Below are 27,769 nucleotides of genomic sequence, written 5' to 3'. Positions count from 1 at the left end.
CAGGGGTGGTGATGCCAAGGAACACTTTAAAATAGTAGTTTTGGAATATGCCATTTCCCACAGAAAAAAAAAAAAAAAGAGTTCTGTGTTGTGAGAGCAGACAGGAATTGTGCTGTGATGAAGCAATGAGAAAACTGCTTTCTGCTTGTGTCTCCTCTGCTCCCCTAAATTCTGTATGCTGCCCCAAGTTCTTCATGCCTGCCTGTCAAATCCTTGAATGTGTACTTTTGCCTCCTGAACAATCTGTCTATCATGTAGCTTCCACAGGATACCGACAGGGTAGTAACTTAGTGGTTTACCAGTCCTATTTCATCTGCCCAAGTTTCCATCCCCTTCCCCCCCATACACGTGTACATACACTTCATGGAGATTCCTGTACGAAATGGAAACAGATTGGGTTTAAGAGCCCATAGGCTTTGCAGATCTGCAATCTTACCTAAGTTACAGGCCTGTGAGGTCTTGCTTTACGTAACAGACTCAGGTCCAATTTCATGGCCAGCTTAAGCTGTCACTAGCTGGCATTGCTGCTGAAAGAAGTATGCAGCCACTTTGCCTGTCCTTGATTGACCCCATCTATTGTGCCTCTAGAAGTTTCTGGCACTGGTTCACTCAAAGAAGCCACGCTTCTGACGACACCCTCCTGCTGATTTTCCCCAAAAGACCTTTTTATTTGTTATTGTGTTTTTTTTTTTCTCCCCACATCCAATGCTATAAAGAATTGCACAATGAGCTGACATTATGCAAAAAGCCACAAACCTGGTCTAAACTCCCAGTCCTTTGATTTACCCCAGGTCTGTGCTTAGCTTCATGTGCCAGGGACAGGTTACTGACATTTATGTGTCTATTAAAGAGAAGGGCAAAAATTCTTAACTCAGAGAGGGAATACTTCACTACAGCAGCTATGTTTCAGCTCTGTAGAAACGTAGAACAGTTTCTCACACAACATGAACAAGAAAAAAATGGCATGAAATAAAATCTCTTCCAGTCCCATTTTTGCTTCTAATGTCAAGAAGTAGTAAGGTAAAAAGGATCATTTTTCTCACTGAAAAAACAATGAGTTAAAAACACACAATTTGGATGATAAATTCTTTGGAGGGGTTTGAATGAAGGCTGCCTTGTGTTTTATAGCATGTAACCTGAACACAACCTGAACACAAACCACCCCTTCTTTGTCTGTCCCTGCGGTAAGGACAGGCTGACGAACACAAATTAAAGTGCGGATGGGATAGTCACCCGTGCTCCTGCACTGCAGTGGGCTCCCCTGGGGGAGTCTGAGGATCCTTTTGGAGATTTTATCTCCAGAGGAACCAGGCTTCAGGCCCACAGGAGGCCTGTGGCACCCCAGGGCTGGCAGGGGAGGGTGGCTGGGTGCTGACTGCACCAGCCCTGTGGAGAAGCAGAAGATGACACAGCCTTCTTCCAGCAGCCATCCTCCCCGAGCCTGCAAGAAGCTGAGGCGAGTCTCTACGTGGTTTAGCACCGATGGCATTCCTCCTTAGCAGTTAAATCAATATAGCCTGTATTTAAGTGCAACAGGGCATAGACAGAGCAGCTGGATTTCAAAACTGGCTATAAGTGAGCACGGCCTGAGATTTCAATCTGTTTTGGATTTACAGGCCCACCAAAATCTTACAAAGGTGTAACAAGTCTAATACTTTGCACAACAGGTTTACAGCCAAATACTTTAATTATTGCTATGCCAGAAACACCCAGGTCACTGGGACTACATGAAATATAAGAAAATTGTCTTTGTTTTATATTGTAGCTCCTGATTAATCCACTTAAGTGTGAAATAGTAAATCTGCCCTTAATTCCTAGCTGCATCATCTGCAGATCATGTAACTAGCAACTTAATCATCACCCATGTTTGTAGATCATCTCTCCCAGCCTAAATGTACGGTTGTGTGAGATTTTGAGATATTTCCAAGGTCACTATTATTCAAAATTCATTTATAAATAGGAAGATGATGGCTATATTTTTGCTTTATTCAGCGTATCTTTGGCTGCCAAAGGAACATACTATACTAGCTGCCCTACTCAGTCATCTGTAGGAACAGAACTGAATGTATTGTGTAAAAGATACCCTGCTTTTAAACAGGGATATGCTTGCCTCATTTAAGATTGTCTGCCCGCTTGAAAGGGGTTTTTAAAATTCTTAAATGTTTTCAATTAGTATAACCTCTAACAAAAGTTTAAACTGAACCTTTTTCTCATGATGGTGGTATTACAAAAATAGCATTTAGAAAAAAAAAAATTCTTTGTGGTCATACAGTATGGCTCTTTCTGGTGTATCAGAAATGTCTTACATCTCTCTGGTATTAAGTATTAATTTGGGCCACTTCCTGTCAAAGTTACTAAATGCAAATCTAATTTCCAACAGCAGATATCAAACAAAGTGTAAGAACTGCAATTCTGAGCCTACCAAGGGAAAAAAAAAAAGGAAAAAAATCCTCAAAGTGCCCTCAGACATCCATCATCTTGTATTTCTCAATACTTTAGTTACTCTAAATACTAAAAAAAAAAATCGGACTCTCGAAGAGGTAATTCCTCAACCACAGAAGCAAGCTAGAACAACAGATATAGAACACACTCCCATAGCAAACAGCAAATAAGAGCAGCAAAACACAGAGGTGAGGTAATAAAGATTGGGGGGGGCGGGGGGTGGACAGGCTAGGACTGGGGCTTTTTTTATATTTCTGGGTTTCCTGTTTGTTTTTTACCTGCATTGGAGAGCACGAGGTTTTACATGTTTCTGTTTTTCATGAAGTTAAAAAAGCAGAACATGCTACAGGACAGCCTATCTGAAAAACACTACACCCTGATGTGATAAAGTAAGAGCTGCTCCAGTTAGTTTCAATGATCCAAACTGGTGGTGTTCTTGTTTAATAATTAGTGTTTTTCCTAATGGCAAGGACACTAAGATAATTACGAAGAGGATGTTTCTGAAGAGCATGTATATGTGGACTTAGATAGTCAAACTGTTATTTTGTTCAGAAACCTCTATTTCCGTGCATTCACCATTTGACTGCTTCAACAAAAATACAGTTTAACTTACATTGGATGTAAAATTCAAATTGCACTTAATTGAGTGGGCACGGGTTTATCACATAGTTGAAGAGATTTTGTTGAAGCCGTTTACCTTCTAGTGTGATCCAGCCCAGACACACATTCAAGTTAAGGACATGTAAATACTATGAAGTGAATTACATCTCAGTTCAATAGTTGTATAGCCCACCAGGCAATAAATTAAAAAATACTATTTTATGGAAATAGATTTTGCAGACTGACTTTTAAATAACTTCCGTGCAGCACGTGATGTTATATGTAGTATGAAACATAGGATGAGACAAACGATAATTAACCAGTAGTCCTTCAATTGCGGGGTATTTGTGAGACGCTTTTGTTGCGGAAGGCTGTATTTGAAAGGTGAATTATGCGAAAGCACAAGTAACAATACGAGTTTTTTGTTTCAGTTTGTAGCACAGCGATGCCCTGTGATCACAGTCAGGACTGCGGAGGTACCGGTAAGATTTAAGGACGTAAGTTATGCTATGCGTTCGCCCGCACCGAGCGCCAGCCCGCTGCACGCCTGCGGGAGCGGCCCTTCGCTGAGGGAAGGCGAGACCACACGCGGGGTCAGCGGCTACCGCCCCCTCCACGGAGCGGGACGGCCCCGGTGGGCGCCAAGGGGCTCTTCGCTGTCGCCCCCACCGCGGAGGGCTCTTACCGGCTGCTCCGCCAGCTGCTTGCGCCGCGGAGGAGAGGGCCCGCCCCCGGTCACGCGCTCTCCGAACCCAGCCGCCGCCACCCCGTGGGACGTACCCCACGCACTCACAAGCCCAATTATAGCCGTGCGCGGGGCTCGCACGCCGTGGGGCCAATCAGGCGAAGGGCCTCTCCCCCCCCCCCCCCGGCTCCTTTCCCCCCGCGCGAGCCCGCGCTGTCTCGTGACTGCGCGCGCCCCCGTCCTACCCCCTCCCTCCGCGCCCGCCAAGCGCCCGCCGGCTGCGGGGCCGGCCCGCAGCGCGTGACGCCGCACCCTGCGCGCGGCGATAGGCGGTTGGGCCGCGCGGCGGGGGCGCGGCTCTTTGCCGGCGGCCGTTAGGCAGCGCGCGGGGGCGGGCGGGGCAGCCGGCGAAGAGCGGGGCTCGAGATGGCGCGGAGCGGCCGAGCGCTGGGCAGGGCGCTGGCCGGCGGGCTCGCCGCCGCCCCGCCGCCGCGCGCGGCCGCTGTCAGGTACGCGGGGCGAGGCGAGGCGCAGCGGCCGCGGGGGTGACAGCCAGGGCCCCGCCGCGGCTCCTCCCACCGCCGCCGCCGCGGCGGGCGGTGTGCGCCGTCCCGGGGCCCCGCCACCGCACCGCCCCTCGGCGCGCCCGGCCGTCCCGGCTGCCTTCTGCCCGCCGGGTGGCCTCACTGTAGCCCCGGGGCGCGACGGCCGGGCTCAGGGGCGGGCTGGGCCCGCCTGGGGCGCGCGGTCCCTCGGTACGGCCCGGAGCGAGCGCTGTCGAGCGCCCCGCAGCCCGCGGGGCGGTGCTGGGCGAGCCCCTGCCCGGCGAGCCCCGCCCCGGGGAGCGCGGCGCTGTCCCGGGCCGCCGCGGGGAGCAGCTGGTGGCTCTGGGGAAGGGCAGAGGGAAGGTGCTGCCGCCGTCCGCGGGGGCGGCCGGGGTGCCCTGCACTTCGGTAGTTGTTGGCTCCTTTCAGCGCGGACGCAAAGAACAACCGGTTTTCAGATTATAAACCTGCCTTTTCTTTGCTTGAGCCGGTTGCATAACTTTGAGTAATCCACAAAATAAATTAAAAACTGAGTAAAACGCCCAGATGTTTTCCACTTGGTGGAAAGAACAAGCAAGCAAGAGAGAGAGAGAGAGAATGCAATTTGAAAATCTTGAAAGAGGAAGAGAAAAGGTTCATCTGTTAGTACTGTTACAGCAGTGCCGCCCTCATAAAGCCAGTGAAAAAGCAGAATAGAGATTGGTTCATGATGTCAAATTTCAAGCAGTCCTTTGACATAATTGTTACTGTGCAGTGGACATAATTGGGCACCTTACTTAGACTCCATTTCTTACTGGATGTCCTTTGTGTTTTAATCTCTAAGGTGTGGTTGCAGTATTAAAATAGTTCAATCCTGGTAAACAAAATCGCAATTTTTGAACTAATACCTTGGATTGAGGGTAAAATCAATTACTGGGAAGGCTGTTCAGTGTAAGGAAACTGATTAAGTGACTGGTTGCAACCTAAGTTTGAGCATACTTCTGTTGTAAGCTGTAAGAATCTTGGCAGCTGGTTTTAAGCAAGTGCAAGCTGAATCCAAAGTGGTGCTGCATTATTTGTAACCTTGAAGCTGGATATGCTTTCAAGTCTTGCAGTTGTCATTGGTGTACATCCTGTACCTGTTCTCAGCTCGGCAGACCCCATACTGTGCTGAGTAGCAGACTTCAAGGACTCACTCTTGTGATTATTCAGACTGAGATGCTAATGAGGACACTTGTTGGCAATGCTCATTTCTTGGGATGTGAACAGATGTCGACAAAGAATTTGAAAGAGATGGCCTCATGTCTGGCAGACCATAAAACAGCCATCAGATAGCACTAACCTTAGGGATGCAACAGTTGGGATAACAGTAAACTCAATTGCCCTGACATGCTCTGACCCCTGATTTCAGTCTTTATAGTCAGGAATTCGAGACCCTTTTTTTTTTTTTTTTTTTTTCAAAAATGCGTTAATCTTTAGGCTTAGAAAACTTTGTAGCTATTAAAAATAATCACTGAATATACATCACTTATGTATGTATGCCATACACCAGTAAACGCTTCCTTTTCAGGTCATGGAGGTCAAGTGATACTGTGATCAGTGCCCAAATGTTTAGAGAGAAAGCAGCAAGTGGCAGGAATTGAATGATGCCAGGAAGAGCAGTGTGAGTGGAAATGTTTGTATTACTGTCAGAGGATAAATACAGAGGTGGCAGGTGTGTCTGAATTCTAGCATGGACTTAGCTTTTCTGCTGTGGCCTTGATCAGATTCACAAGAAAATGTGCGACAGCCCATTGAAATCTGTGCTTTTGTGATTTCTTGAAGAGGTATGCTTTTCTGAGCTGGGACTGCGCCCAGCACATTCTTGCAGCATTCTGTTTTTCTTCAGATAAAATCGGGAGAGAGATCAAGTCTCACCATGTTTGTTAGCGTTATAACCTCTCTTAACCTTGCCTTCCTGGAACAGCAATATACTTGTGAAAAGGACATTGACTTACAGCAGCTAAAAGATTTTTTTGTAGAGATTGTTTTTCAGCCTTGTAGCTGAAACAAGTCTAGATAAAATGACATAGTGGCGTAGCATTACAGTAAAAAACAAACCAAGTTAAGAAACCTGGCAACTCATTTGGACTGTGTACGGTACATAGCCCCAGATGGAGAAGGTAATTTAAATTAGCTGTCCAGAATGAGGTCTGGTCCAAACATTTGAACACTTTCTATGAATCTGGTGGAGGCAGCTACAATGTTAGTGGCACCATTCCAGCATTTCTGTCAAAGCAATGTTTTTCCTTAACAGTCTTGTACTGTTTATGTGGAAAAAAAAGAGTGGTTCCACATCCCTTGAGACACAATTGCAAACATCTGCAGAGCTTGTTGTCTAAAGACTTATTAAAGTCAACCTATCCCTTCTTAATTTCAACACCATCCTTCTGTTGCATCTTAAGTAATTCCTTTTCAACTGCAGTGATTACAGTCTGTCTTGTCAGTCATCCTGCTTCGTGTCACAGTTGCTTATTTCTTTTTTAAAAAGTCTGTACAGATTGTTTCTAATCAGGTAATGGTGATGATTATTTTCCTCTGAACTCAATACCAAATTATTATTTGCCTGTCTCCTAAAACAGTGCCTAAAACTAATGTGGTCAGTCCATTACTGTTTGGGTTTTTTTGGGGTTTTTTTTTTGTTTTTTTTTTTTTTTAGAATTCAAAGTTATGTTGATTTTTAAAAGAACATGCTAATTACAATTTTAAGTGATTAGAATTGGTACCTATAATTTGTTAGACTATTTTGGAGGTTAGAAAAAAAATGCATCTCTCTGTTCAATGTGCTTAAAAACAACCCAAAACAACCAAAGAAACCACCAAACAGGCCTTGTGCTAAGTGGGGAAGGTTGGTTCAATTTTTGACTGTGTGAATCCAGAAGTACAATCCTGATCGTTTAATTAGAGAAAGGACAGACCTAGGTTGCTCTTTAGCTTACGTTTGTAGAATCACTGACAGCTGATAGTAGCATTTTTAACTTCCTGGTGCCAAAAATCAGAGCTTTTGAGGTAGCATTAAATGACTTGATCTAAGCAAAAAACAATAATTGAGCAGAACAGACCTCTTAACGGCAATGAATATTTTTTAGATTTTAGTGTAGATGTTCACAAACAGAGAACACTGAAGTACAATCTTAGAATTACTAACATTTTTAAAGGTAATTTGTAAAGTTTTATTTATTAAAACACTCTGTCCAATGTTTTGCATGGTATTTTTTTTAAGGAAATTTTGAAAGCTGGGTAAGCAATGCACTTTCTGAAAGGACTTCCAAAATGAAAGTGTCCTTTTAAGAGAAGGACGGCAGCAGAGGGATTATGGCAGAGTTCAACTTCGTATCTCCAAGTGGAACCTTCTCATCTTTGTGTATTCCAAAAGGGTAAAATATTGCAGACTATGCCTTGAGTTTGTAATTAAGAAAGCCTGTTCTGCAGAGAAAGTGCCTGTGAGGCTTGTACATGAACTCAGGCTGCCATAAAGCAAATGTTAACTGAGGACCTTTGTATTTTACTCTGCCAGTTACTTTTCTCGTGACTGGGGCCTATTTTTAGTTTCTCCTAAGGGAGGGGAAAAAAAAAAAAAAGTCCTCTGTGTTTTTAACAGTTTGTATACTGTTATGAGCCTTTGTTTTTCTATCAGAATCTGACATTTTCTGGAATGTTAAACAACAGATCATTGGACTCACCTGAATGTGTTGTTATTTATTTTGCTGATATAAAACACATCTAAAAGTATTTTCACTGTTGCAGGCACTTGGCTTCTTGTGGTATTCTGATGACCAGAATTTCTCCTGTGCAAGTACCTGTAATGAGCCATACCTTTTCAAGAACCTTCTTCAAATTTGCTGCACCACTAGTAAATAAAAGAAAAGAATATTCTGAAAGAAGAATTATAGGGTTTGTATAAAAGTGTGGAAAGAGACTTTATATGCTTATTGCTTTTGTGTTTGCGGTGATTAATCCAAAACACTAGAAGTTCAAAGACTCAGCATCCCTGAAGGCATATGCCCCTATGACTCTGCCCAACTGGAGACTAAAAAGGAGTTTTGACTTCCAGAATTTGTAGAAATCAGGCTTTTCGAGTCAGAAGTTGAGTATAAAAATGGAGGAACCCAACCCCCTTGCCTTATAGAGCAAAACAGCAAAAATAACCCTTCTATTCCATGACAAAAGAAAAACAACCCTGAGAGGGAAGGATACACTGGTAATTTCATGTGGTGAAATGTGAATAAAGCAACAGGTGTGAATACTCTCAGTTTGTCCCCTTCTGTCCAAAATACATGCTAATATTTGTACTTACATTATGTTGTACTTCTCACTTCTCAAGATTTTCTTCTTTCTTTGAAAGAAGGAAAATAATTAGTTGTATGATTAAGAAAATGAGGGACATATAAAACGATTTTTAAATCCTATTTGCCTAAAGCTGGAAAATTCTGGTTAATTTGATGAGACAGAGATCTGCCCCCAGTTTTGGTGCACAGTAATATGAATTATTTGTTTATTAGCGTAATTTTTGACAATGCTTAACACTCAGTTATGTGATAGTTCTTGAACTGCAACAGGTTTTGCATAGTCACTTAAAAAGAGCCTTTGTCCAGTAGTGCTCACTGTTGAGTACTGTTGAACATATGCTTCATTTTAAACACAGATGGAATTAAGCATGTGCCTCAGTTCTTTTCTGACTCAGAACTAAAAATTAAAAAACATAGCTATGCAATACTTTGCCATGTTAGCGTAGAATCAACTAAAATGTTGCCATTGTATTCTTTCATACGATTTCAATATCCTGCTTGAGCAGGGAGGTTGGACAAGATGATCTCCAGAGGTCCCTTCTGTGATGCTGTGAAGTTTTTCCAATGAATGTATTTTTTAATTAAGCTTTTTTTATTTGGGCTAAAATAAGAAAACTAGTATTCCTCTATTTAAAACTTATGAAATATAGTACTTTAGTTTTGATACTCCTTTTCTTGATAGCCATGAAGTGTGGATTCTTTATGTGGAATGTCTAAGGTCTACCTAAATGGAGACACAGCTGTGCTGGAAAAACTATTTTTCCATTTGAAATGGATGCATGCTTACCTGGTATTGCAGAAAGTAGCACACTCCAGGTTCATTGTTCACTAACTTTACTGCTGGATGTTGTGTGGTGTTTTACATCTTTATGCAAAGATTTTTATCATTTTACTACTTTTTTTTTCCCTTTTTTTTTTAATTTAAAAAAAAATAAAGTGGTATGTTTTCAGGTAACTGTATGTTCACCATCCAAACTGCCATTTATACCATCTTTGAAACTTCTAAATACTGAATTTGAAGTTAAAACACCTTGTATATAATGTTTGTGTTTCTGTTTCCAGGTATTCCATGCAGGAAATGTATGAAGTTGTTGCTGTTGTGGAAAATTACAAACTATTTGTTCCTTGGTGTAAGAAGTCAGATATATTATCCAAGCGCTCTGGATACTGCAAAGCCCAGCTGGAAATAGGATTCCCTCCCATAGTAGAGAGGTATACATCGGTTGTTACCCTAGTGAGACCACATTTAGTTAAGGTAATGTGGGTTTTTTTTGTTGTTTTTTTTTTTTTTTTCTTAGCTGTAACTTTCTGTAACTTCTGTGTGTTGAAATTCAAATAATTCATTGATGCTTAAAAAAAAAAAAAAGATGCTGGAAGTGCTTTGTGAGGCTCAAAACTTGTGTTGCTTTTGTTTAAAGCCTTAGGATACATGGAGAGAATTTGAAAGTGCTTTTAAAACATAAGCTGTCAAATGAGTGAGGGAGAGGCATTGCTTTTTAATTTCCTTTTGCTGGAGAAACCAGCAGCTATTAATGTAGAGACACCATTTTTCTTTGGTTTTATTAAAATGTTGTCCAAGACCCTCTAAATGGAGAATTAATACTAACTTAAAAGTTATCTTCGACAGCTGTAGCTTCTGAAGCCTTAGTAAAATTGATATCTGTCATTACTTTGCTTCTGATAATTCTAACTAGGTAATATGGGAAATCTTAAGTTTAAGTGTAGGATTCAGTGTATTGATGAGAAGATAGAAGAGTGGATTTAAAGTCCATTTTTTAGAATTAATTTCTTCAGAAGAGAAGCAGTTGTATTTGTCCTCATTTCAGCTTTTCAAGAGCAATAATTAAAAATGTCAAGGGAGAAATTTTAAATGACGTCTGGATCTTCTGACTAGTTTGTCTTATATGTTCAAATCTGTTTCAGTTAGGAAAAGCTCAAAACAGATTCCTTACAGCAAAACTGCCTCTCCCTTCATATGGCAGATTCTATTTTTTGAAATAACTAGCAGAATTACAACAGTTGATTGCTGTTAAAGATAATTGTTTGGATATCCTATTTCACTATTATTTTCTAGGCTTCCTCTTAAGAGCCACCACTCAAAACAGAAACTGGTTTTCTTAAATATAAGGGAGAAAGGAATTTGAAAGGAAAGTGCCTTTATTTAAGGTACTTACTGATTCTGGAAAGGAAAAAAAATCTTTCCCCCTTTCTTAAGGAAGTTGAACAACTGCAATGGAAAATGTGCATTTTATGTGCTGACTGCTTTCCCCTTCTACTCTTCCCTGACAAGACTGGCTTTTTTTCTTTCACATAACTATTGGATTGGCTTACCAAGTCTTTTTTTTCCCCTCTATTTCACTCAAAAGATGATTTGTTGTCTCAGAAAAGATCATGAAAGTGGTGAGGAGAATAATTTCTTTAAATTTCCTCCTCCTAGACTTACTAGCATTTTCTCTGCTAGGATGATGTTTCCTGGAAGCTTACACTACATTCATATAACTGTAGGAACATTTCTAGAGAAGCGACTGTGTGTTTGGACTACTTCCTTGTCCTCAAGACAAAGGCAGCTTGCATGGTGGTCTAGCACAGCAGGCTACTGGTGGTGACAAAATCAGCACAGGTTTGTTGCTTACAGCAGCAGTGCTTGAGCGATGGAAAAATCAGACTGGCAGCAGCAGCTCGTGCCGCTGAGGAAAGTACGGAGTGAGTTTGCTACTTATAAGGTTGGGAGCAAGGGGGACGCACTGGCAGTTCTCCCATTCTTCCTGCCCTTTTGGCAGCAGCAGGAAAAGCAAGCCCGGTTCTTTGTGTCTGATCTTCCCTCTACTCCTCCCCTTTCTGTTGTAGAAGTAGCAAGACACTGGATCTCATTCCTGGGCAGAAAAATGCAGGTATCTTTCTGCTGCCAATTAGTCTTTGAGATGGTTTACCTTATCACTGCTTTCAAACCATAAGCAACACCTATTCATCATGGGTAGTCTTGTTGGAGCAGAGCTTCTTGTGGTAACAGTATGACCTGTAAAAAAAAAAGAGTTAAAAACAGTTACAGAAATCCCAAGACAACTGACATGATGTATTTGGATGATTTTGAAGTATGCGTCTTGATCTTTTTCTCTTATAAATATAGCCACACAAAATTAGCTATATGCGCTAAAAGCAAAATGAGTGACAGTAACGACCTTATTGTCATGGCAACCAGGAAGCCAACTACTGCAAGTACTTTATTGTTTTGAAGTAGGACTGTATGCAAACACTCCTGACATGTCAGTTAAACATGGCTTGCCAGTAACTAAAAACTAACATATAAGTTGATTATGAACTTGAGTGTGTAGTCTTACTGACTTAATTGTTGCTCCTGACGACAGTAGTATCTTGTGACAGATGATGTCTGGAGTTTGTCTTCAGTCAGGTTTATTTTGATGCTAAGCATTCCTGTAGCCCAAGACTACCAGTCTGTATCAGTATGTAAAACATTCTTTACATGTAATGAAAAAAAAACCAACAACCAAACCAGCAAATATCCAAATCCCTTGCTTAAAACGGTGTTCAAAATTCTGGTATATAGCATTAGCATTATTTCGGTGTTCTGTGCATCGTGCTAGAGATCTGTTTTATGACTCTGAACACAAAAATTTTTCCTCTGCCTTAAAAGAGATTCAATTACTTTGCTGTAAATGAGACTGTGCAAACAGGATCTTGTGCTGGCTGCACTATGAGAATAATTTTAACTGTGCTGTGACCTTCACTGTCTAACAAAATGCAAATGCAAACTTTGGTAATACCAATTTGCCACATCTGTAAAAGCCTAATTGTAGCTTGACTTTTAAAAACTTTTTTAGGCATCCTGCACAGATGGAAGACTGTTTAATCACTTGGAAACAGTGTGGCGTTTCAGTCCAGGTATCCCTGGTTATCCAAGGACATGTACATTGGATTTTTCAGTAAGTATTGTAATTAAGACTATCACATGCTTGGAACAAGGCATAGAAACAGTATCTTCAACTGTGCTTTTTGTTGTGGGGAGTTTTTTTTATGGCTGGTACTATATATTTTTTTTTTAACATATACACACAGAAAAAGAGTTAGTTTTAGTCACTACTATCCCAAAGCATTTTTGCAAACTACCACATGGAAACCACTACAGTGTCCTTTAGAGTGAGCAGTCTTCTGTGACCTGACTGCCTGTCATGAAAGAATCTAGAGATTGGTATCTCTCATCATACATCTCACTGTGCAATTCTAAACATGCTGAGGTTTTTAGACAGTCAAATACAAAGAGAGAAATGCTAAACCTACTTGGCTAATTTCCTTTAATTACTCTGCAACCTGAGTGTTCTTAGTAGCAGGAAGCAGGTATTCTCCCATCTGTCCTGTTTTGTCTGCAGTGTGGTCAGTTTAATTTCCTGGGTTCCAATTTTACCCTTTCATGTAATCTAAGTCTTACTCCTTATTTCTGTAATACAGGTATAATAGATTTCTGCTGTCTTTCTACTCTGATAGGCTATCACTGCAGCTCAGGACTATTGCTCTTTACATCCAGTATCTGATTTAGCCTGTTAGTCCTAGACAAGTTGTTTTCCACTTAAGTTACTGCTTTTCCATTTTGTCTGTTTAGTAAGGAAAAAATGCGATGACAGACATTTTATAGTGTTAAAGAGTAGGTTTTGCATCGAGCACATAACTAAGCTGGGGTTCAGAACAGGCTACAAAAGCACATAGAAGTGCATTGATCCTGCTGCCATCTACTGGGATAGTCTGCTTTAAAAAAGATTGTAAATAGGAAGAGCTTTTGGAGTATTTGTAAACTGGCACATTAATCTCCTTGGGTTAATAGCTTTCAACTTATTGCTATAGTACACTTCATACAGTTCGACAGAAAAATGAATCTACAGGCACTCAAAAAACCTGTATTTCTCATGGGATTTGCCAATTATAGTTTGCATGCTGTTCACTCATGGAGTTTGAATTTCTGCAGGCAAATAGGTGCCAGTTCCTGCTACTGATCAGTACAGAAGCTAGCTAACCAGTACATAACCCAAGCCATAAATCAGTCGAGAAAACTTGAATTGAGCAAGTGTTTAAACCGTGTAATCTAAATACTGAGTTTGTGAGGAAAACCTTTTCCCCCATACCAAAGCCACCTTCTGACATTTCTGGTCAAGAGCTTCAGTTAAAGGAAGTCAAAACTGGACTGAAAATGGACATTTTCCCTTTCTTGGGGAAACGCTATCGATACTTCTTACTGCTTCCTCCATTTTAAGGTAGCAGAGGCAAATGCAGCCAGGTGAGCAGGGGGCTGCCTCACAAAGGCAAGTCCTTAAGGACTCCAGCCCTTGCCAGTTACTGACCTGCTCTGTTGTTTGCCTCTGGGCCTGTGCAGATAGGGATGATAAGCATTTCACAACAAACCTCTCAAAACATACTGTGCAACTACAAATATTCAAGAGAAAACTGATTTCAAGGATGCTTGTTTGCTTTAGAAAATGTGATTTGGGTTGGGTTATGCTGGTTCCCAAAAAGCTACTGTATGCTGTTTTGGAATCCTTATGCCAGGAGACATGTATATACAGCAGCGAACTTTTCTAGTTTGGTTTCAGCTCTTAAATGATTAGGTATGTAGATTGAAGCACACATCTGCGAACTTTGTAGATGTGTACCATACCTCGTGTTTTCACAGTTACTGCACACGATGCCAAACTCGTTATCCCTGCTCTGCAGGACTCTACACGCTCTACATGGCAACTCTCAGACTTTCAAAAGGCACCTTAATTTTACTGATGCTTGAGGTCAAGCAAATGTAAATGAAGCTACACCTGGCTTACAGTCCAAGTCGTTTAATTACTTCCATGCTACTGTTTCACAGTTGCTACGCATTACTCATAAGCAACTTGAGAGAAGCTGCATTTGCTCCACTTGGCATTTAATCTGCCAGTTTCTCAGGAATAATAAAAATACTTAAATCTCAATCCAAAAGACATGTTATAGCAGGAGTGCCGATAAAATCGCAGAAGAGCTACCTGTTTCTTTTCCTGAAAATTCTGTAATCATTTCTGGAAGCTGTATGTTCCAAAACAATGTGATTCCATAGCCTTAGGGGGAATGTTATTTAACTAGACCGAAGGTTAGCACAGCACAAAATCATAATTGAAGGCTATTTAACATAAAAGTGACTGTTTCTTTGGAGAGGGGAGAAAGTAGACTGCCTGTGCCCCTGCCGTAACTGTTAAACTGAAGCTACCGTAGTAGCTAATGGCAAGATTCAGCAGCTAAAAACAAATGTAGAAGTTCTGAGCACTGCAGTAGGAGGCCCGAGGGCTTGGTACAGAGGATGTCACCAGAATGCCTGTACTGTGACATTGACTGCCTGTGTCAGGACAGCGAAGGTCGAGAGTAGGAGGAGGTGTTCAGGCAGGAGATACAGCACAAAAAAGCAAATGTGTAGCTTTAGGTAGTAAAGTGCTCTTGTTTGAACATACTGTAACTCCAGCTACTGAGATGGAAAAACTGATTTAAGGTGTTGTTACTTAATAAGTAGCTATTTTGAGCCGCTTTTAAATGCCCCTTGGGTTTGCTTACCTGCAAGTCCGCTGTCTTGCCACACAGGATTTTCTTCAGATAACTTCTGTCCCCAAGTGAATTCTGTGCACAAAGTAACCAAGTTACTGTTTGTCAATAGCTTTTCATTATCCCAAATTTTTTACTTTTATTTTGTGATGCATCATTTATTAAGTAAAATTCACTTAGTTTAGATAAATTGAAACAATTACTTCAGAGAACTGAACAAAGTGATTCTTCTAATTGAAAAGCCCAGGGAGACTCCTCTCTGACCAAGGAATAAGGCTTTTCTTCACAGACACACTCGGCCATAGCTCAGTTTTAACTGTTCTTTGTCCCACAGCTTACTTGCAGACTAACTCGAGACTCTTTAATAAAGTTGTCTATTTGTAACAGCGTTTTGCCGTAAGAGTAGATACAGGAAGAACAATTCTTCTCTATTTTCTTAAACAGGTTTCTTTTGAATTTCGTTCACTTCTACACTCAAAACTCGCTACACTGTTTTTTGATGAAGTGGTAAAGCAGATGGTAGCTGCCTTTGAAAGAAGAGCATCCAAACTCCATGGCCCAGAAACAGCCGTACCTCGGGAGCTAATGCTTCATGAAGTTCATAACACGTAAAAGGGAAAATTCTAACAACCACCGTTACAAACTTGTTTGTACACTGCATTTGTACAAGAGGTGCCGTGCTCCTCCTTTGGGGCATCTGTTGCGTATCTGAGCTTTGTGTGTGATTTTATACTGTACAAACCACACCCGTTCACCAGATGTATATAGAATGTTCAAGCTGCAATCAAGTGCAACTTAAGGTGTTATGGGTAACCGATAACTGGCAGCTACTGTAACACAAGGTATCTCAGGCTGCCACTTATTAACTTGCCAAGTTTGTATAATCACTGTGTAAGTTCTGCCTTATCCAAGCTTAGGGTTTTTTTTCAGCATTGTAACATATTAACTGCAGTGTAAGTTATTAGTAGTGTGAATGTAACTTAACAGCATCAACTGGGCCAGCTCTGGCCCAGCGAAGGGAAACTGACATTCTAGCTTTGGGGAGTATGGAACAGTTGGCCAAGCATCGAGTAGCAGCTGCTTTTAGTCCACATGAATGACAAGGGACAGTCAGACCAAGCGCACCCACGGCCAGTTGTCACTAAATAACACAGAGTAGGGAGCACTGTTTCAATACTTTACTGCCATGTCGTCAGTCCATGACGATGGTACCAACTGTCTTGATTGAATTCCCTTTCAGTAGTTCTATTCCTTACATTAATATTCTCTTTCCAGTCTCTGCAGAAACGTTAAGTGACTATTTGAACAGATATTTAATCCTGTCTACACACTGCCTTGTGTTACCAGATTTCCTTACTGAAAGTAGGTGAAGCTTCAGGTCAGGTGATGAAGCTGGTCCTTTCTCCGGAGCGTCCGTAATCCACACGGTTACTACAAAAGAGCATATTAAATGACATAGGAAGGTGTGCTTCAGGACAAAGACAGCCCTGAAGCAGTTTCAGACCATTTAGATATTTCCAGAAAGAGCAACAGAAATTTCACACATCCTATCTGTGAAGGACAGTTCTTATTCAAGGTAGGAAGCTGGGGAAAGTGACAGCTGGATGAAGAGGTCAGTGTCAACGCCATGAGAAGTTGTAAAGCAATTTTGTTTGTTGAGACAATCAGAGATAAACATACACAAGTTTGGGAACACCCTTGTTTTGAAGTTTGGAAAACAGAGTTGAAAAGCAGGCAGGAGAGACTTTACACACCAACATTCCTAGCTGCATCAGGCCAAAGAAGGCAGTAGGTGGCAAACAAAGCTGTCATTGTTAAGGGTAAAGCAGCATCTGGTGCAAATTAACTCAAGCTAAATCCTGGAGCCCACTAGCAGAAAGCTGGAAGACGAGACCAGAAGTTTCAAGGCAAGGAGGTAACCACACACTACACCTGAGCCAGAAGTAGGAAAAAACAACAGCCTTTCCCTAGCAAAGAGGACTTAACCTGTTCCGTACCCTCCGGGCACTTCCCCTCCCGCAGTACTGTGAAAGATGCGCTGGGCCTGCTCCAGCAGACAAAACAAGCAGTACCGACAGGGCAAAATAAAGTCAATGCACGTGCCTTATTTTCATAGCAGTGTTTAATATTTCAAAGAACTGTAGTGTCAGTTCAGCTTAGATAGTTCTTGGCAAAATTTAAGTCACTTGTATTTCCGAGAAACATTCTAGACAAAGGAATGTTTCCTGGAGGGAAATGTCCTGTCATTTCCAAGTGTGTCAGATTTCTAGTAAACCTTAGAAGCAGGAGGCTGTCAGGGTTCTCCCGTGACTATGGCTTTGTGTGCAGATGAATAAGGTGATACATTTCGTAACTTTGAGCAGTTTGTTTTATTACATAAAGGTCACATAACTGTATATTTGCCTACTTTGTACACAATTGTCTAGTCTTACGCACAGTGGCTTCCAAGTTCTTAGCACTGGCAAGCACCAATCAATTCTGAAACAGAATATCAAGTGCCTTAATTAAGTTTAAATCAGGACCTTGGTAGATGGATCTTGCACCCAGTTATCAGGAATGTACAAATGTCTTTATTCAAAAAAAATACAAAATAAATTATCTGTAGGCATGGACAATGACTGTAAACAATTACATGTGTGTTAAATGAAATCCAGTAACTGATGGTTACAGTGATTCTTTTAAACACCAGCCTCACTTCAGTCACTATCCACCCTCCTGCACTGACAGCTGCAGTTTTTGAAGTCAGAACTGTCAGTCTGAACAGCACAGCTCATGATGCACCCCAGTCCCAGGAATTAGAACATGCCACCTCCCATTCCTCCTCCCATCCCACCCATTCCTCCCATCGCCGCCTCCTTTTCTTCTTTAGGGGTTTCCGTCACCACTGCTTCTGCTGTTGATAACAGAGACGCAACACCTGCAGCGTCCATCAGAGCAGTTCTCACAACCTAAAAATAGGAGAGAAATAACTTAATACCTGCTGACTACCATGTGGACTGGCAGGAAGGAAAGCTGAGAATTAAAGCTATTTTAAGTTACCTTCGTTGGGTCTATGATTCCTTTTTCTACCATATTTACAAAGTCCCCAAGCATCGCATCATAGCCAACTTCTGACGGACTCTGCAGGATCTTCTCAACTATTAATGATCCTTCAACACCTGCGTTCTTCGCAATAGTCATTGCTGGGATTTTCAGTGTTCTCTTTATTATTTCAATGCCTGTAAGAAAAAGGACGTTTAGAATTTGATATTACATGTGCTGCTCCTATTGCCAAGGCGTGCATTCATGTGCTGGTCATCAATACAAAAAGGGAGAACCCTTTGAGCAGGAGTAGAAGCTATTTTTAGCATTCCAGGGAAAAAGAGTTCTCTGCTACTTGACATTTGTCAAGAAAGAAAGTAATTGCAGGATATTCACCCTTGTTTTAGTTTTACTTCTGGAAAAGGTAGTAAGGAGTACTATTACTGTAACACAGCACGTAGCCTTTTTCCATTTCATTTGCCACACACTCTGTTAAGCATTCTTAGATTTTATGTCTGTGTGCAAAGGCTGCAACAGTCAACGCAGTTCTCCTTTAATGGTTTCCAATTCTTTGCAGGGGGTACCGCTGCTTTATTTTTATTGGTTCTTTCACGCCCCAGTTAGGGAGGCAGTCAAAGTGGAGCCCTGCTGTGAAGTGCAGACCACCATATCAAGGGGATATGAGGTTCTAAAGTAACTAAAAACTCACTGAAAGCAATCTATTTAATCTTCCAAAGCTTCAGGACAGAAGAACGTATGTTCTTAACACTTCCACGCACAGGTTCAAGTTATTTCCTTACCAATTTTCTGATCTTCATTGGCTGGAGTTAAGGCATCCAATGCTGGAATGCAGCGAAGCAATGCACAGCCACCGCCCGGAACAATGCCTTCCTCAACAGCAGCGCGGGTTGCGTTCAGGGCGTCGGTAACTCTGTCTTTCTTCTCATTCACTTCAACGTCACTTGTGCCACCAACCTGCAACAAACAAGCCACATGTCAGAGTCCACACAAGAAGACCTGGTGAGAGAGCGCTGCTGGCCACAGAACTGCTGCCACAAAACTGAACAGCCAACTCGAGTCATTAACTGCAAAGTGCCCGAAAACAAACCCGTGCTCTCCCGTACTGGCAGTGCTCTTTTGTACTTCAGCACTCCAGAGGCCTAAACACACCGTTCTAGTTTACTATTTGATCAAGTTCTTAATACCAAAGTGTAGCAGTGTAAGAAGCCAAGTTCCTTATCCAAATCAACTGCCAACACTATGAGACAACCACACAGGAGTAACTTAGATGAGCAATAAAGGTCTGATAAGACCCTTTCCTAAGAAGCTGTAACTTCCCACCTTCAATACTGCCACTCCATCAGAGAGTTTGGCCAGCCGCTCATTCAGTTTCTCTTTTTCATAGTCGCTTGTGGTAACTTCGAGCTGTTCGATAATTTCTTGAATACGTTTTTCAATTTGAGCCTTTTCACCCTTCCCCTTTAGAAGCATGGTGTCATCTTTTGTCACAATGACCTCTCCAACTTTACCAAAGTCATGAGGCTGAATATCTTCCACATTTAGGCTCAAACCCTCTTCTCCAAACACCTGAAACAAATTACACAAAAAGCTGTAATTCACAGCTTCTCCATACATGGATTTTTATTTATAGACACAAACACACACACAGCAGGCTAACAGTGCAAAATAATCACATGAACAAAAGCTCTTCACTTCTCCTACCAGAGTCCAGGCACACAGGTACCTCACAAACTGGCCCTGAGGGAACAGGGAGCTGCCAGCTTCTCATTCATGACTGGCTGATGTACCTCACCGTTCACACTGCCTGGGAAGTCGAGTTGTGTTACAGAGCCCTCCTCCTATTTCCAGCAGTTATGAATATTGGCACTAAACCGACTTTAGAGCTCACTGGTTTGTTACTTTGTGCTCCAGTTCGCTTAAACATTAAGTTTTATTTCAATAACCACGCTTGGATCACAGTATCATGGCTATGATTTTTAACTATGTACTAAAAAAAGCAGTACAGAGGGACACTGATCTGCACATCGACTATTTCAGAAGTTGAATAAAAAGAAGATTACCCAGTCTATTCCAAACATTTAAAGGAATTATGTTTGCCATACTCAACTCCAGGCAATTGTGAGACAACCAGTTTTATAAAGTGGCAAGAAAGCCTTGATTTTTCTAAGAAACTTCCCTGATGTTCCTCCTTCCCCTTAACAATCTAAATGCTGCACGGAGATTATCTGTGACATCAGTGAGGTAAAAGGACATATTACTCACAGTTGCTCAGGGCTGTATTACACAGCAATTGTCGATATCCGCATTTTAAAAAATGTGAAGATTCAAACATTAGAGTTACTGTTACATTTCTGAAAGAACAGGACACTGCCTACAACACAGCAAATACAAGCCATGGACCTAAAAATGTACGTTCTTTTCCTCCTTAAATACCGTTAGCATTTCTTGGAGCAAAAAGCCAACTAAAGCAGCATTACTTACAGCACCGCCAGTAGCAATTGCCATATCCTTAAGCTGGTTTTTCCTGTTGTCACCAAAACCCGGTGCTTTTACAGCAACAACTTGAAGACCAACCTTCAGTCTGAAGAGAAGAATGCAGAGAGCAACATTCCACATGTGTTCAGAGAACAAGTCTGCTAAGACCAGTTATTTCAGTACAGCTCTAACAACCCAGCAAACAGAGACCTTCATGAACTGAGCTGGTTTTGCTCAAAAAGGTATTTAGGAAACAACTGGAATTCTGTCCAAACTGATGCACAGTATGGCTATGTACAGAAGTTGCTGTTTCTTTGCTACTGATAAAAGAACAGACAACAGTACCACGTCACAGCAAACTGAAATACATGGTTTCGTACGTAATCCTTTAAAAGGATGGAAATGAAAAAAAAAAACAAAAAACAAAAACCAACCAAACAAAAAACCCCACATTATTATAAACCTTACCTGTTCAAGACGAGAGTGCTGAGAGCTTCTCCATCAACATCTTCAGCAATAATGACCAAAGGTTTGCGGTGAGCATTGGCAATTTCAAGGGCTGGAACTATGGACTGTACACTAGAAATTTTCTTTTCACTGATTAAAATATAAGCGTCCTGGAATTCACATTTCTGCCCTGCAGAAACAACATGCATCATCTGAACAACCCGATTATAAAAGCATATTGAACGTTCTCTTAAACTTCAAGAGTTACTTCGGAACAACTGTTGCACTGTTCAACAGCATTTAGAAAAAAAAAAAAAAAAGTAAGGTATGTGCCTTGTGTTGTTGTTAACTCACCTTTGGTTGTATTAATAAAATATGGAGAGATGTAGCCTCTGTCAAATTTCATACCCTCAATGATTTCCAATTCATCGTTTAGAGTTTTTCCATCCTGTTTAGATGCAAGAAAGTCCACATTAAAGACCCCTTATTTACTACCAAAAACACAAGTATATGTCCAGCATACTATGCACAACAGAATGAAAGACTCTGCACCACAGGTCAGTTTTATGTGCTCCCCTTCAAAATAACAGGATTATTAAGAGGGAACAGCAATCAAACCCTGATCTAAAGGAGCTGGGGAAGGAGGAATTATGGAGGAATACTGGATGTGACCAGCAATGGCTACATCACATGCCACAAAAGCCAGCCCCAACGGGTGAAGAGACAGTCACTTTGCATCTAGTCCCTCTGTTGGCTAGTTCTTACCTTGACAGTGATTACACCCTTTCGTCCAACTTTTTTCATTGCATCAGAGATTATATTGCCAATTTCCTGATCTCCATTTGCTGATATTGTGGCAACCTGAAACAGTAAGCCATTTAGTCTCATTTCACAATACAAGTGATTTGTTTCCTCACTACAAAGAAAATCAGAATAACCATTTCCCGACAGGACAGGGCAGCACATCCACACCAGATCCAAGAGCTCTGTTAGGGCTAACGGCTCTTGCGCAGCTCAAGCACGAGGCCAGATCCCACGCAGCCGGCTCACGCAGCACACAGAGACCATCTGAATCTGCAGCCTTGGGGAGAAATACGCCACGAAGGCCAACACATCAGGTGCCCGAGACCAAGCTGGGCACCCACCTCAATCTGAACATCCCACAGCAGATCTGTCACATCCCAAGTCTCTCATCACCTCTCATCCACAAACACATCTTTGCTCTTGTCAATTCTTCCCATGTACACAAATCTATGGCTTAAGACCACATTTTGGAATGACACTTGAAGCTGAGAAAAACTGTCTACTTCCGAACCAACTTCTAGCAGTGTAGTTGAAGGTAGAATACTGGAAATTTCAAATAACTCAAGAAAATGAAAGTGCTACCATGAAGATGATTCAATGAAACATATTCTGAATCTTGATATGTAAAAAAAAGATACTCAGATGTCATATACAAACAACCTAGCTCCATTAAACCTGACTTCAAAATACTTGTTCTGAAGAACAGCTATGTAAACTTGGCTTTATTTATGTTACCTGTGCAATTTCTTCTGGAGTTGTAACAGGTTTAGACAGCTTTTTCAGTTCAGCTGTGACAGCATCAACTGCAAGCATCACCCCTAAAGATAAATGGAATACTTGTGAGTGAACAAAACAAGTTATACAGCACAGGAGAGAAAAAAAAAAAAAACAAAAAAAAAAACCACCCCCCCCAAACCAACAAAAACCCCAAAACCAACAAAAAACCCACCCAACCACCCACAAACAGATTAAGTTCCAAACTGAAGTCCACATTGCAAAAATGTATCAAGTTCACATGTTCAAAAACAAGTGACTGGTTCCATGTTGTCTTATGTATACCCAGTGATCATTTTTTGGAGTTAGTGTGACGTACTTTCCATCATGATCCAAATTTGTGGCAATTTACATGGCACCAGTGAATTTATATACATACCAGAAATTAATTAAATGCAGACATGGCTTTAAAGTGAGTTTACCTATGACAAATTAACCAAGTTAACTACAGATAAAACAGTGAACATTAGAAAAATGACGAATTGTTCAGAGTACATAACAGAAACAAGCAAGTTCTCTATGCATCGCTCTTCATACAAAGCTTTACGTAGCTCTTCCAAAAGAGGGCAACTTATTCAGGAAGCCAGTCAAATTTGGGATATGAAAAATAAAGACAGTGATTAAACATTAGAAACAAGAGGAAAAAAATAAGTTACCCCTCCTGATTTCTACTGGATTAGCTCCTTTGCTGATCTTCTCAAAGCCCTCCTTGGCAATAGCACGTGCAAGTACTGTTGCAGTAGTTGTACCATCTCCTGCTTCTTCATTTGTGTTGTTGGCAACATCTTGGACTAACCTGGCTCCAATATTTTTATATTTGTCTTTTAAGTCAATTGCCTTTGCTACCGTCACACCGTCTTTTGTCACTTTTGGACTTCCCCAGCTTTGTTCAATAATAACTGTTCTTCCCTAGGGTGAAAAAGAACAAATATTAAGTCGAAGCCACATAATCCACAGCATGCTGCTCTAAGATTTCAACTAATTCTTTCCAACAGCCACAGCTGAACAGAAACGTCCCCTTGCACAGAGCTTTCAGCTGGGACTTTTCTCAAGCACACACATTTCCAAAGTTCTGCAAAACTGGAAAAGTGGCTCAAAGGTTTTATACTTTCACAGAAAGAGGTTTCATTTCCCAGTTATGCTTAATACCACAGCCTGAGAAATCTCCAACTAAAATAAGACTGGTCTTACAGAGGAAAAGTAACAGAAGATAACTGATATTTCCTCCTAAAATTAAAATAGAGCAACATGCTGAACTAACTTTGCAAAATTTGCATCAAATCACAATAAAAAAAAGTGATTGAAAAACAGTAGTACAAAGCTCACTTCGTTGCATGTTCTGAAGAAAAAACAAAAAAAAAGCAGAGACTTGCAAGCCTTGTTAGTGATCAGCAAAGAGAACTGAGAATACTAACAAATCTGTGTTAATGTGTTGCAATAATTTCCTCAAATGTTGCAAGTTACCAAGCTGTTCTTCTCTTAGCCCCCACTCGCATTCAAGTAAAAAGCTGGGCTCTCCTATGCCATAACTACAGACACCGTTAATATGGGAAACTACGGCCCGTACAGGAACACGGGGCAGATGCACCTGCACAAGACGATTGCTTGTTCCCAGATGAATCCAACAGCTTTAATAGCTGCCCCAATCAGTCACGTTCCAGTTTTAGCTGGAGGCAGCAGAAATGCAAGGAGCCACCTCCGGTCTGCGGCTGCCCTGCAACTCTTCAGCTACCCTGAGAGCCAGAGCTGCGGAAGAGGGGAAGGGAGAGCAACCGCCCCACTTCTCCACTGTTGCCAGCAGCTGACGCTGCACAAGTCCCCTCACCTGGCCTGCCAGGTCCAGCTCAGAGCTGACCACAACAGCCACTGCCGAGACGCTGCCTCGCTGATCACAAGCAGCCAGAGCGGCTTCAGCTCCAACCTGCCTGCGTCACGTGCCAAGCAAGCTAGCCAAGGACTCCCACACCGCACGCTACCGCTGTGGTGCACTGTGCTCCCTGCCTGCACTGAGCCCACTCACATCTGCCTCAACAATTTAAACTCTGGACTCCTGCCATGCACGGGGCTATACTGCTTCTGAAGTACAACTGCCCCTAGAAGCTGCAAAAGAAACGTTAAGCTTCAGTTACTAATGAACTTGTGAAAGAGTTCACATAATTCTAACTCTGTGCTATAAAACAATTAAGACAAAGCAACGCATAATCTGCATTCTTACTGCTATTTCATTTGACCTGCACTTCTAAATCTAAAAGCTGTCCAAGAGTAAGAAAACTCTCTCTGGAGAATCCCGCTGCTTACAAGCTGCTCGTGTAGTCTCTCCTTGTTTTGCTTAATTTTATTCTCTATTTTGACATGGTCTTATTCCAAATGTTTGTTTGGCAGCTCTGAGGAGAGCAGCACAACAAAATCTACCTATATCTGATCACATTAAAGGACTTATACTCAACAAACACTTTTAATGTGTTTCTAGAAAAAATGCCACCACCAACCACTAAACACACATGCATTTTGAGTGCATATCAGGAATCTAAGCACTCATGTAAATGAGTTTTAACAAAGTAATCAAGGTACTGGGAGAGATATCAGAAGATTGTGTCAGACTGCAAATTGTCTTTCTTTAAATACGGAACAGCGCAGAAGGAAAGTTTCCTCACCAGAGGGATTTTTCTTAAAAATGCTGGAAACAGAAGCAGGCATTACAGTACAATCCCTAAATTTCTACAGATACATGGAGAACAGCAGATAAAGTGAGAACACTGGAACAAAAACCCCACAAGGTTACAGTCAGTTGCATCAGGAAGTGCCCTTTAACCAGTGCATCAGAACTATGCTTAGGCATTTATAAAGTAGCCTGATCCAAAAATACAAGGGTTAAATTAACTGAATACACTTAAACTTTGGTCTTTTATGGAAAACAGCCACAGCTTGCTGACATCACTGTTCCTTAACCTTCATCTGCTCAGCTTATGGCATTTTTGCCTTTGAATAAAGCTAATAAGAGCACCCAAAACGTGCAGGAAACACACAAATGAATTTTAGAGGCCAAGCAACCTTGAGAAGAACTGCCACGCATATAGCGTTACTATATGAAACAAACATTCCTGTGAGTCCAAAGAAAATCAGTGTCTCTTCCTTAAAAAGGAATCTACTTCAAGCCTTACTGCACGTTGCATGACTATGCAGAATACAGCTGCTGGTTTTACAGAACACCTAGAACTTACAGGGAACCCATACGCTATATTCCGTCCTGTAAGCAGCACAGATGAACGCCACTGCCACAGAATTTCCCTTAAGCTGGTAACATTCACTAGCCAACTGAAAACTCAGCGTTACGCTTTCACCTTGCTGATGCTAAAAGGTGAAGTGACAATGTTCTCGTTTTGTTTAGTGAGGGGGAGCCTAAGCTAACTGTAGCTTGAAAAAAAAAAAACAAACCCGAGCTAATTAATCCACCTAATGATACAAATTATCTACTGTATTGTTACAGGCTATTGGCTGAGGCATGGTAACCTATTATGTACATCCCCTTAAGCTTCAAACTGTTTAAACAAATATACTGCACCTTTCACAGTGATCCGATTAATTTTACTCCGTTACTATGAAAAACACATGCACTATTGCCATGGTTCAGGTGACAAAAATGAGAACATGGCTGCTTGCAGTAGTCTGTCCATACCCCCACATCTCTATTACAGATCTGCAGATAGTAATCACGCAGCTCTGCCGAGGGAAAACTAACTGCTGTTTTCTACTTCAGTGTTCTCATCCGAGTCAAAGCGTTAACATAAAATAAAAGCAAAATCTTCCATTACCTTTGGCCCCATGGTGACAGCTACAGCATCTGCTAGAAGATCTACTCCTTGAAGCATAAGAGCTCTAGCATCTGCTCCAAACTTAACATCTTTTGCATATGCTCGTGTTAGATGGGGGGCGAGTGCTCTGGACACTGGCCTTATCTGACGGAGTACTGTAGATAAACGGAGCATGTCTAAAAGATTAAAACAAGTCCAAAAGAAAATATAAGCATTATGTATTCGCACAACCACTCTTAGAACAAAAGATAGGATCTGGATTCAGGAAGTAAGTGAAGTGACCGTGAAGTTTTAGTTTTCGACCGGTTGAAATGGAAGCATGCGAGCAGCTGCAACTAACAGGGCTGGGGAGCCCAGACCCTCAAGGCAGGATCTGGGCTGCAGCAGCTCCTCACGGAGCAGCCTCCCGCAACTCCAAGCTCCTCCCGCGGGGCCCTTCCCGGCAGCGGGACGGGAGAACGCGGGGGCACCGCGGGCCGCCAGCAGCTCCGCTCCCCAGGCTGCTCCCGCAGCACCGGCCCAGCGCGGGGGGTCGCGCACGCCAGCGGGGAGGGGTCCCGGGGCCCCGCCGGGGCCCGGAGCGGGCCGGGCCGCCCCGCCACATGTCGCCTTCCCGCAGGACACGCGCAGCAAGGTCAAGGGCCGCTCGCCCCCTGCTGCCAGCCCGCCCGCGCTGCACCGCCGGGGCCCCGCCGCGCCGGCATCGCCTCCGGGCGCGTGGAGGGGTGTGGGGACCTCGCCCCAACGGCCGGGCTCACGACCGCCCCTCCCCCCTCAACGGCCGGGCTCACGACCATCTCTGCCGCCCCCCCCCTCCCCCGCGCACGGGCGGCCGCGAGCGCCGCGCGTTCCGAACAGGCCCGGCCGTTACACCGCGCCGGCATCCATCCCCCGCAACGGTAACCGCCACCGCAGCGGCGCAAACGGGTGGGGAGCCCCGGGCCGGGCCGGGCCAGCCGCCATACCGCCGCCTCACCTGCGGGCAGTGCGGGGGGAGCAGCAGGGGTCTCCGCCGTTCGGACCGCGAGCTCAGCGGGCAAGTCTGCGCGCAGGAGCGAGAACGCGCTGGGCACTCACTGCCTCTGCCCCGCCCCCGGTCAGGCACCAGCCCATGCGGGGCTCCGCACCGCCCGGCCCGGGAACCAGCATAGCCGCTGGAACCCCGCCCCTGGTGGGAGGAGGGCGGCCGCTCCGGCCGACAGCCCCCGTCAGGGCTGTGGCGCCAACACGGCTGTGCGCATGCGCCGCAAGTTCCGGCATGAACCACTCAGG

The 27,769-nt window shown here is 42.8% G+C and overlaps 2 protein-coding genes across 3 annotated transcripts; one reads left to right on the top strand and one right to left on the bottom strand.

Annotated features, from left to right (window-relative positions):
- Positions 1-4,001: 4,001 nt before the first annotated feature.
- COQ10B (coenzyme Q10B) lies at positions 4,002-17,792 on the top strand. 2 transcript variants are annotated; one of them, XM_086750656.1, is made up of 5 exons: positions 4,002-4,236; positions 8,038-8,184; positions 9,642-9,834; positions 12,419-12,520; positions 15,588-17,792. In XM_086750656.1, exons 1-5 carry the CDS (start codon positions 4,154-4,156, stop codon positions 15,753-15,755), a joined length of 693 nt encoding a protein of 230 aa, XP_086606782.1. In that variant the 5' UTR covers positions 4,002-4,153; the 3' UTR covers positions 15,756-17,792. The 2 variants fall into 2 exon arrangements, with proteins under 2 accessions (XP_086606782.1, XP_086606783.1); XM_086750657.1 differs by lacking the exon at positions 4,002-4,236 and adding an exon at positions 7,534-7,667.
- HSPD1 (heat shock protein family D (Hsp60) member 1) lies at positions 17,498-27,659 on the bottom strand. The gene is made up of 12 exons (XM_086750652.1): positions 27,474-27,659; positions 26,498-26,673; positions 23,342-23,594; positions 22,647-22,729; positions 21,873-21,968; positions 21,462-21,555; positions 21,129-21,297; positions 20,667-20,766; positions 19,506-19,751; positions 18,965-19,139; positions 18,183-18,361; positions 17,498-18,091 (listed from the first exon to the last, which is right to left on the bottom strand). The coding sequence occupies exons 2-12, from the start codon at positions 26,669-26,671 to the stop codon at positions 17,939-17,941; spliced, it is 1,722 nt and encodes a 573-aa protein (XP_086606778.1). The 5' UTR covers positions 26,672-26,673; positions 27,474-27,659; the 3' UTR covers positions 17,498-17,938.
- Positions 27,660-27,769: the final 110 nt, after the last annotated feature.

Source organism: Chlamydotis macqueenii, chromosome 6 (assembly GCF_036417535.1).
Source record: "Chlamydotis macqueenii isolate bChlMac1 chromosome 6, bChlMac1.mat, whole genome shotgun sequence".
In the NCBI taxonomy this organism is placed as follows: domain Eukaryota; kingdom Metazoa; phylum Chordata; class Aves; order Otidiformes; family Otididae; genus Chlamydotis; species Chlamydotis macqueenii.
The sequence above is the reverse complement of the archived record's forward strand: the minus strand, read 5'-3'. Positions and strand labels throughout refer to the sequence as shown.

Bases quoted from the DNA above. Each gene is read 5' to 3' on its own strand.
- HSPD1 (XM_086750652.1), bottom strand. From the start codon at position 26,671: ATGCTCCGTTTATCTACAGTACTCCGTCAGATAAGGCCAGTGTCCAGA. The intron at 21,556-21,872 runs GTAAGAACTAGC...GCATCTAAACAG, and splicing joins AGGGTGTAATCACTGTCAAG to GATGGAAAAACTCTAAACGA. The intron at 18,362-18,964 runs GTAAGGAAATAA...TTTTTCTTACAG, and splicing joins CAATGAAGATCAGAAAATTG to GCATTGAAATAATAAAGAGA.
- COQ10B (XM_086750656.1), top strand. From the start codon at position 4,154: ATGGCGCGGAGCGGCCGAGCGCTGGGCAGGGCGCTGGCCGGCGGGCTC. The intron at 4,237-8,037 runs GTACGCGGGGCG...TCACTGTTGCAG, and splicing joins CCGCGCGCGGCCGCTGTCAG to GCACTTGGCTTCTTGTGGTA. The intron at 12,521-15,587 runs GTAAGTATTGTA...TTTCTTAAACAG, and splicing joins CATGTACATTGGATTTTTCA to GTTTCTTTTGAATTTCGTTC.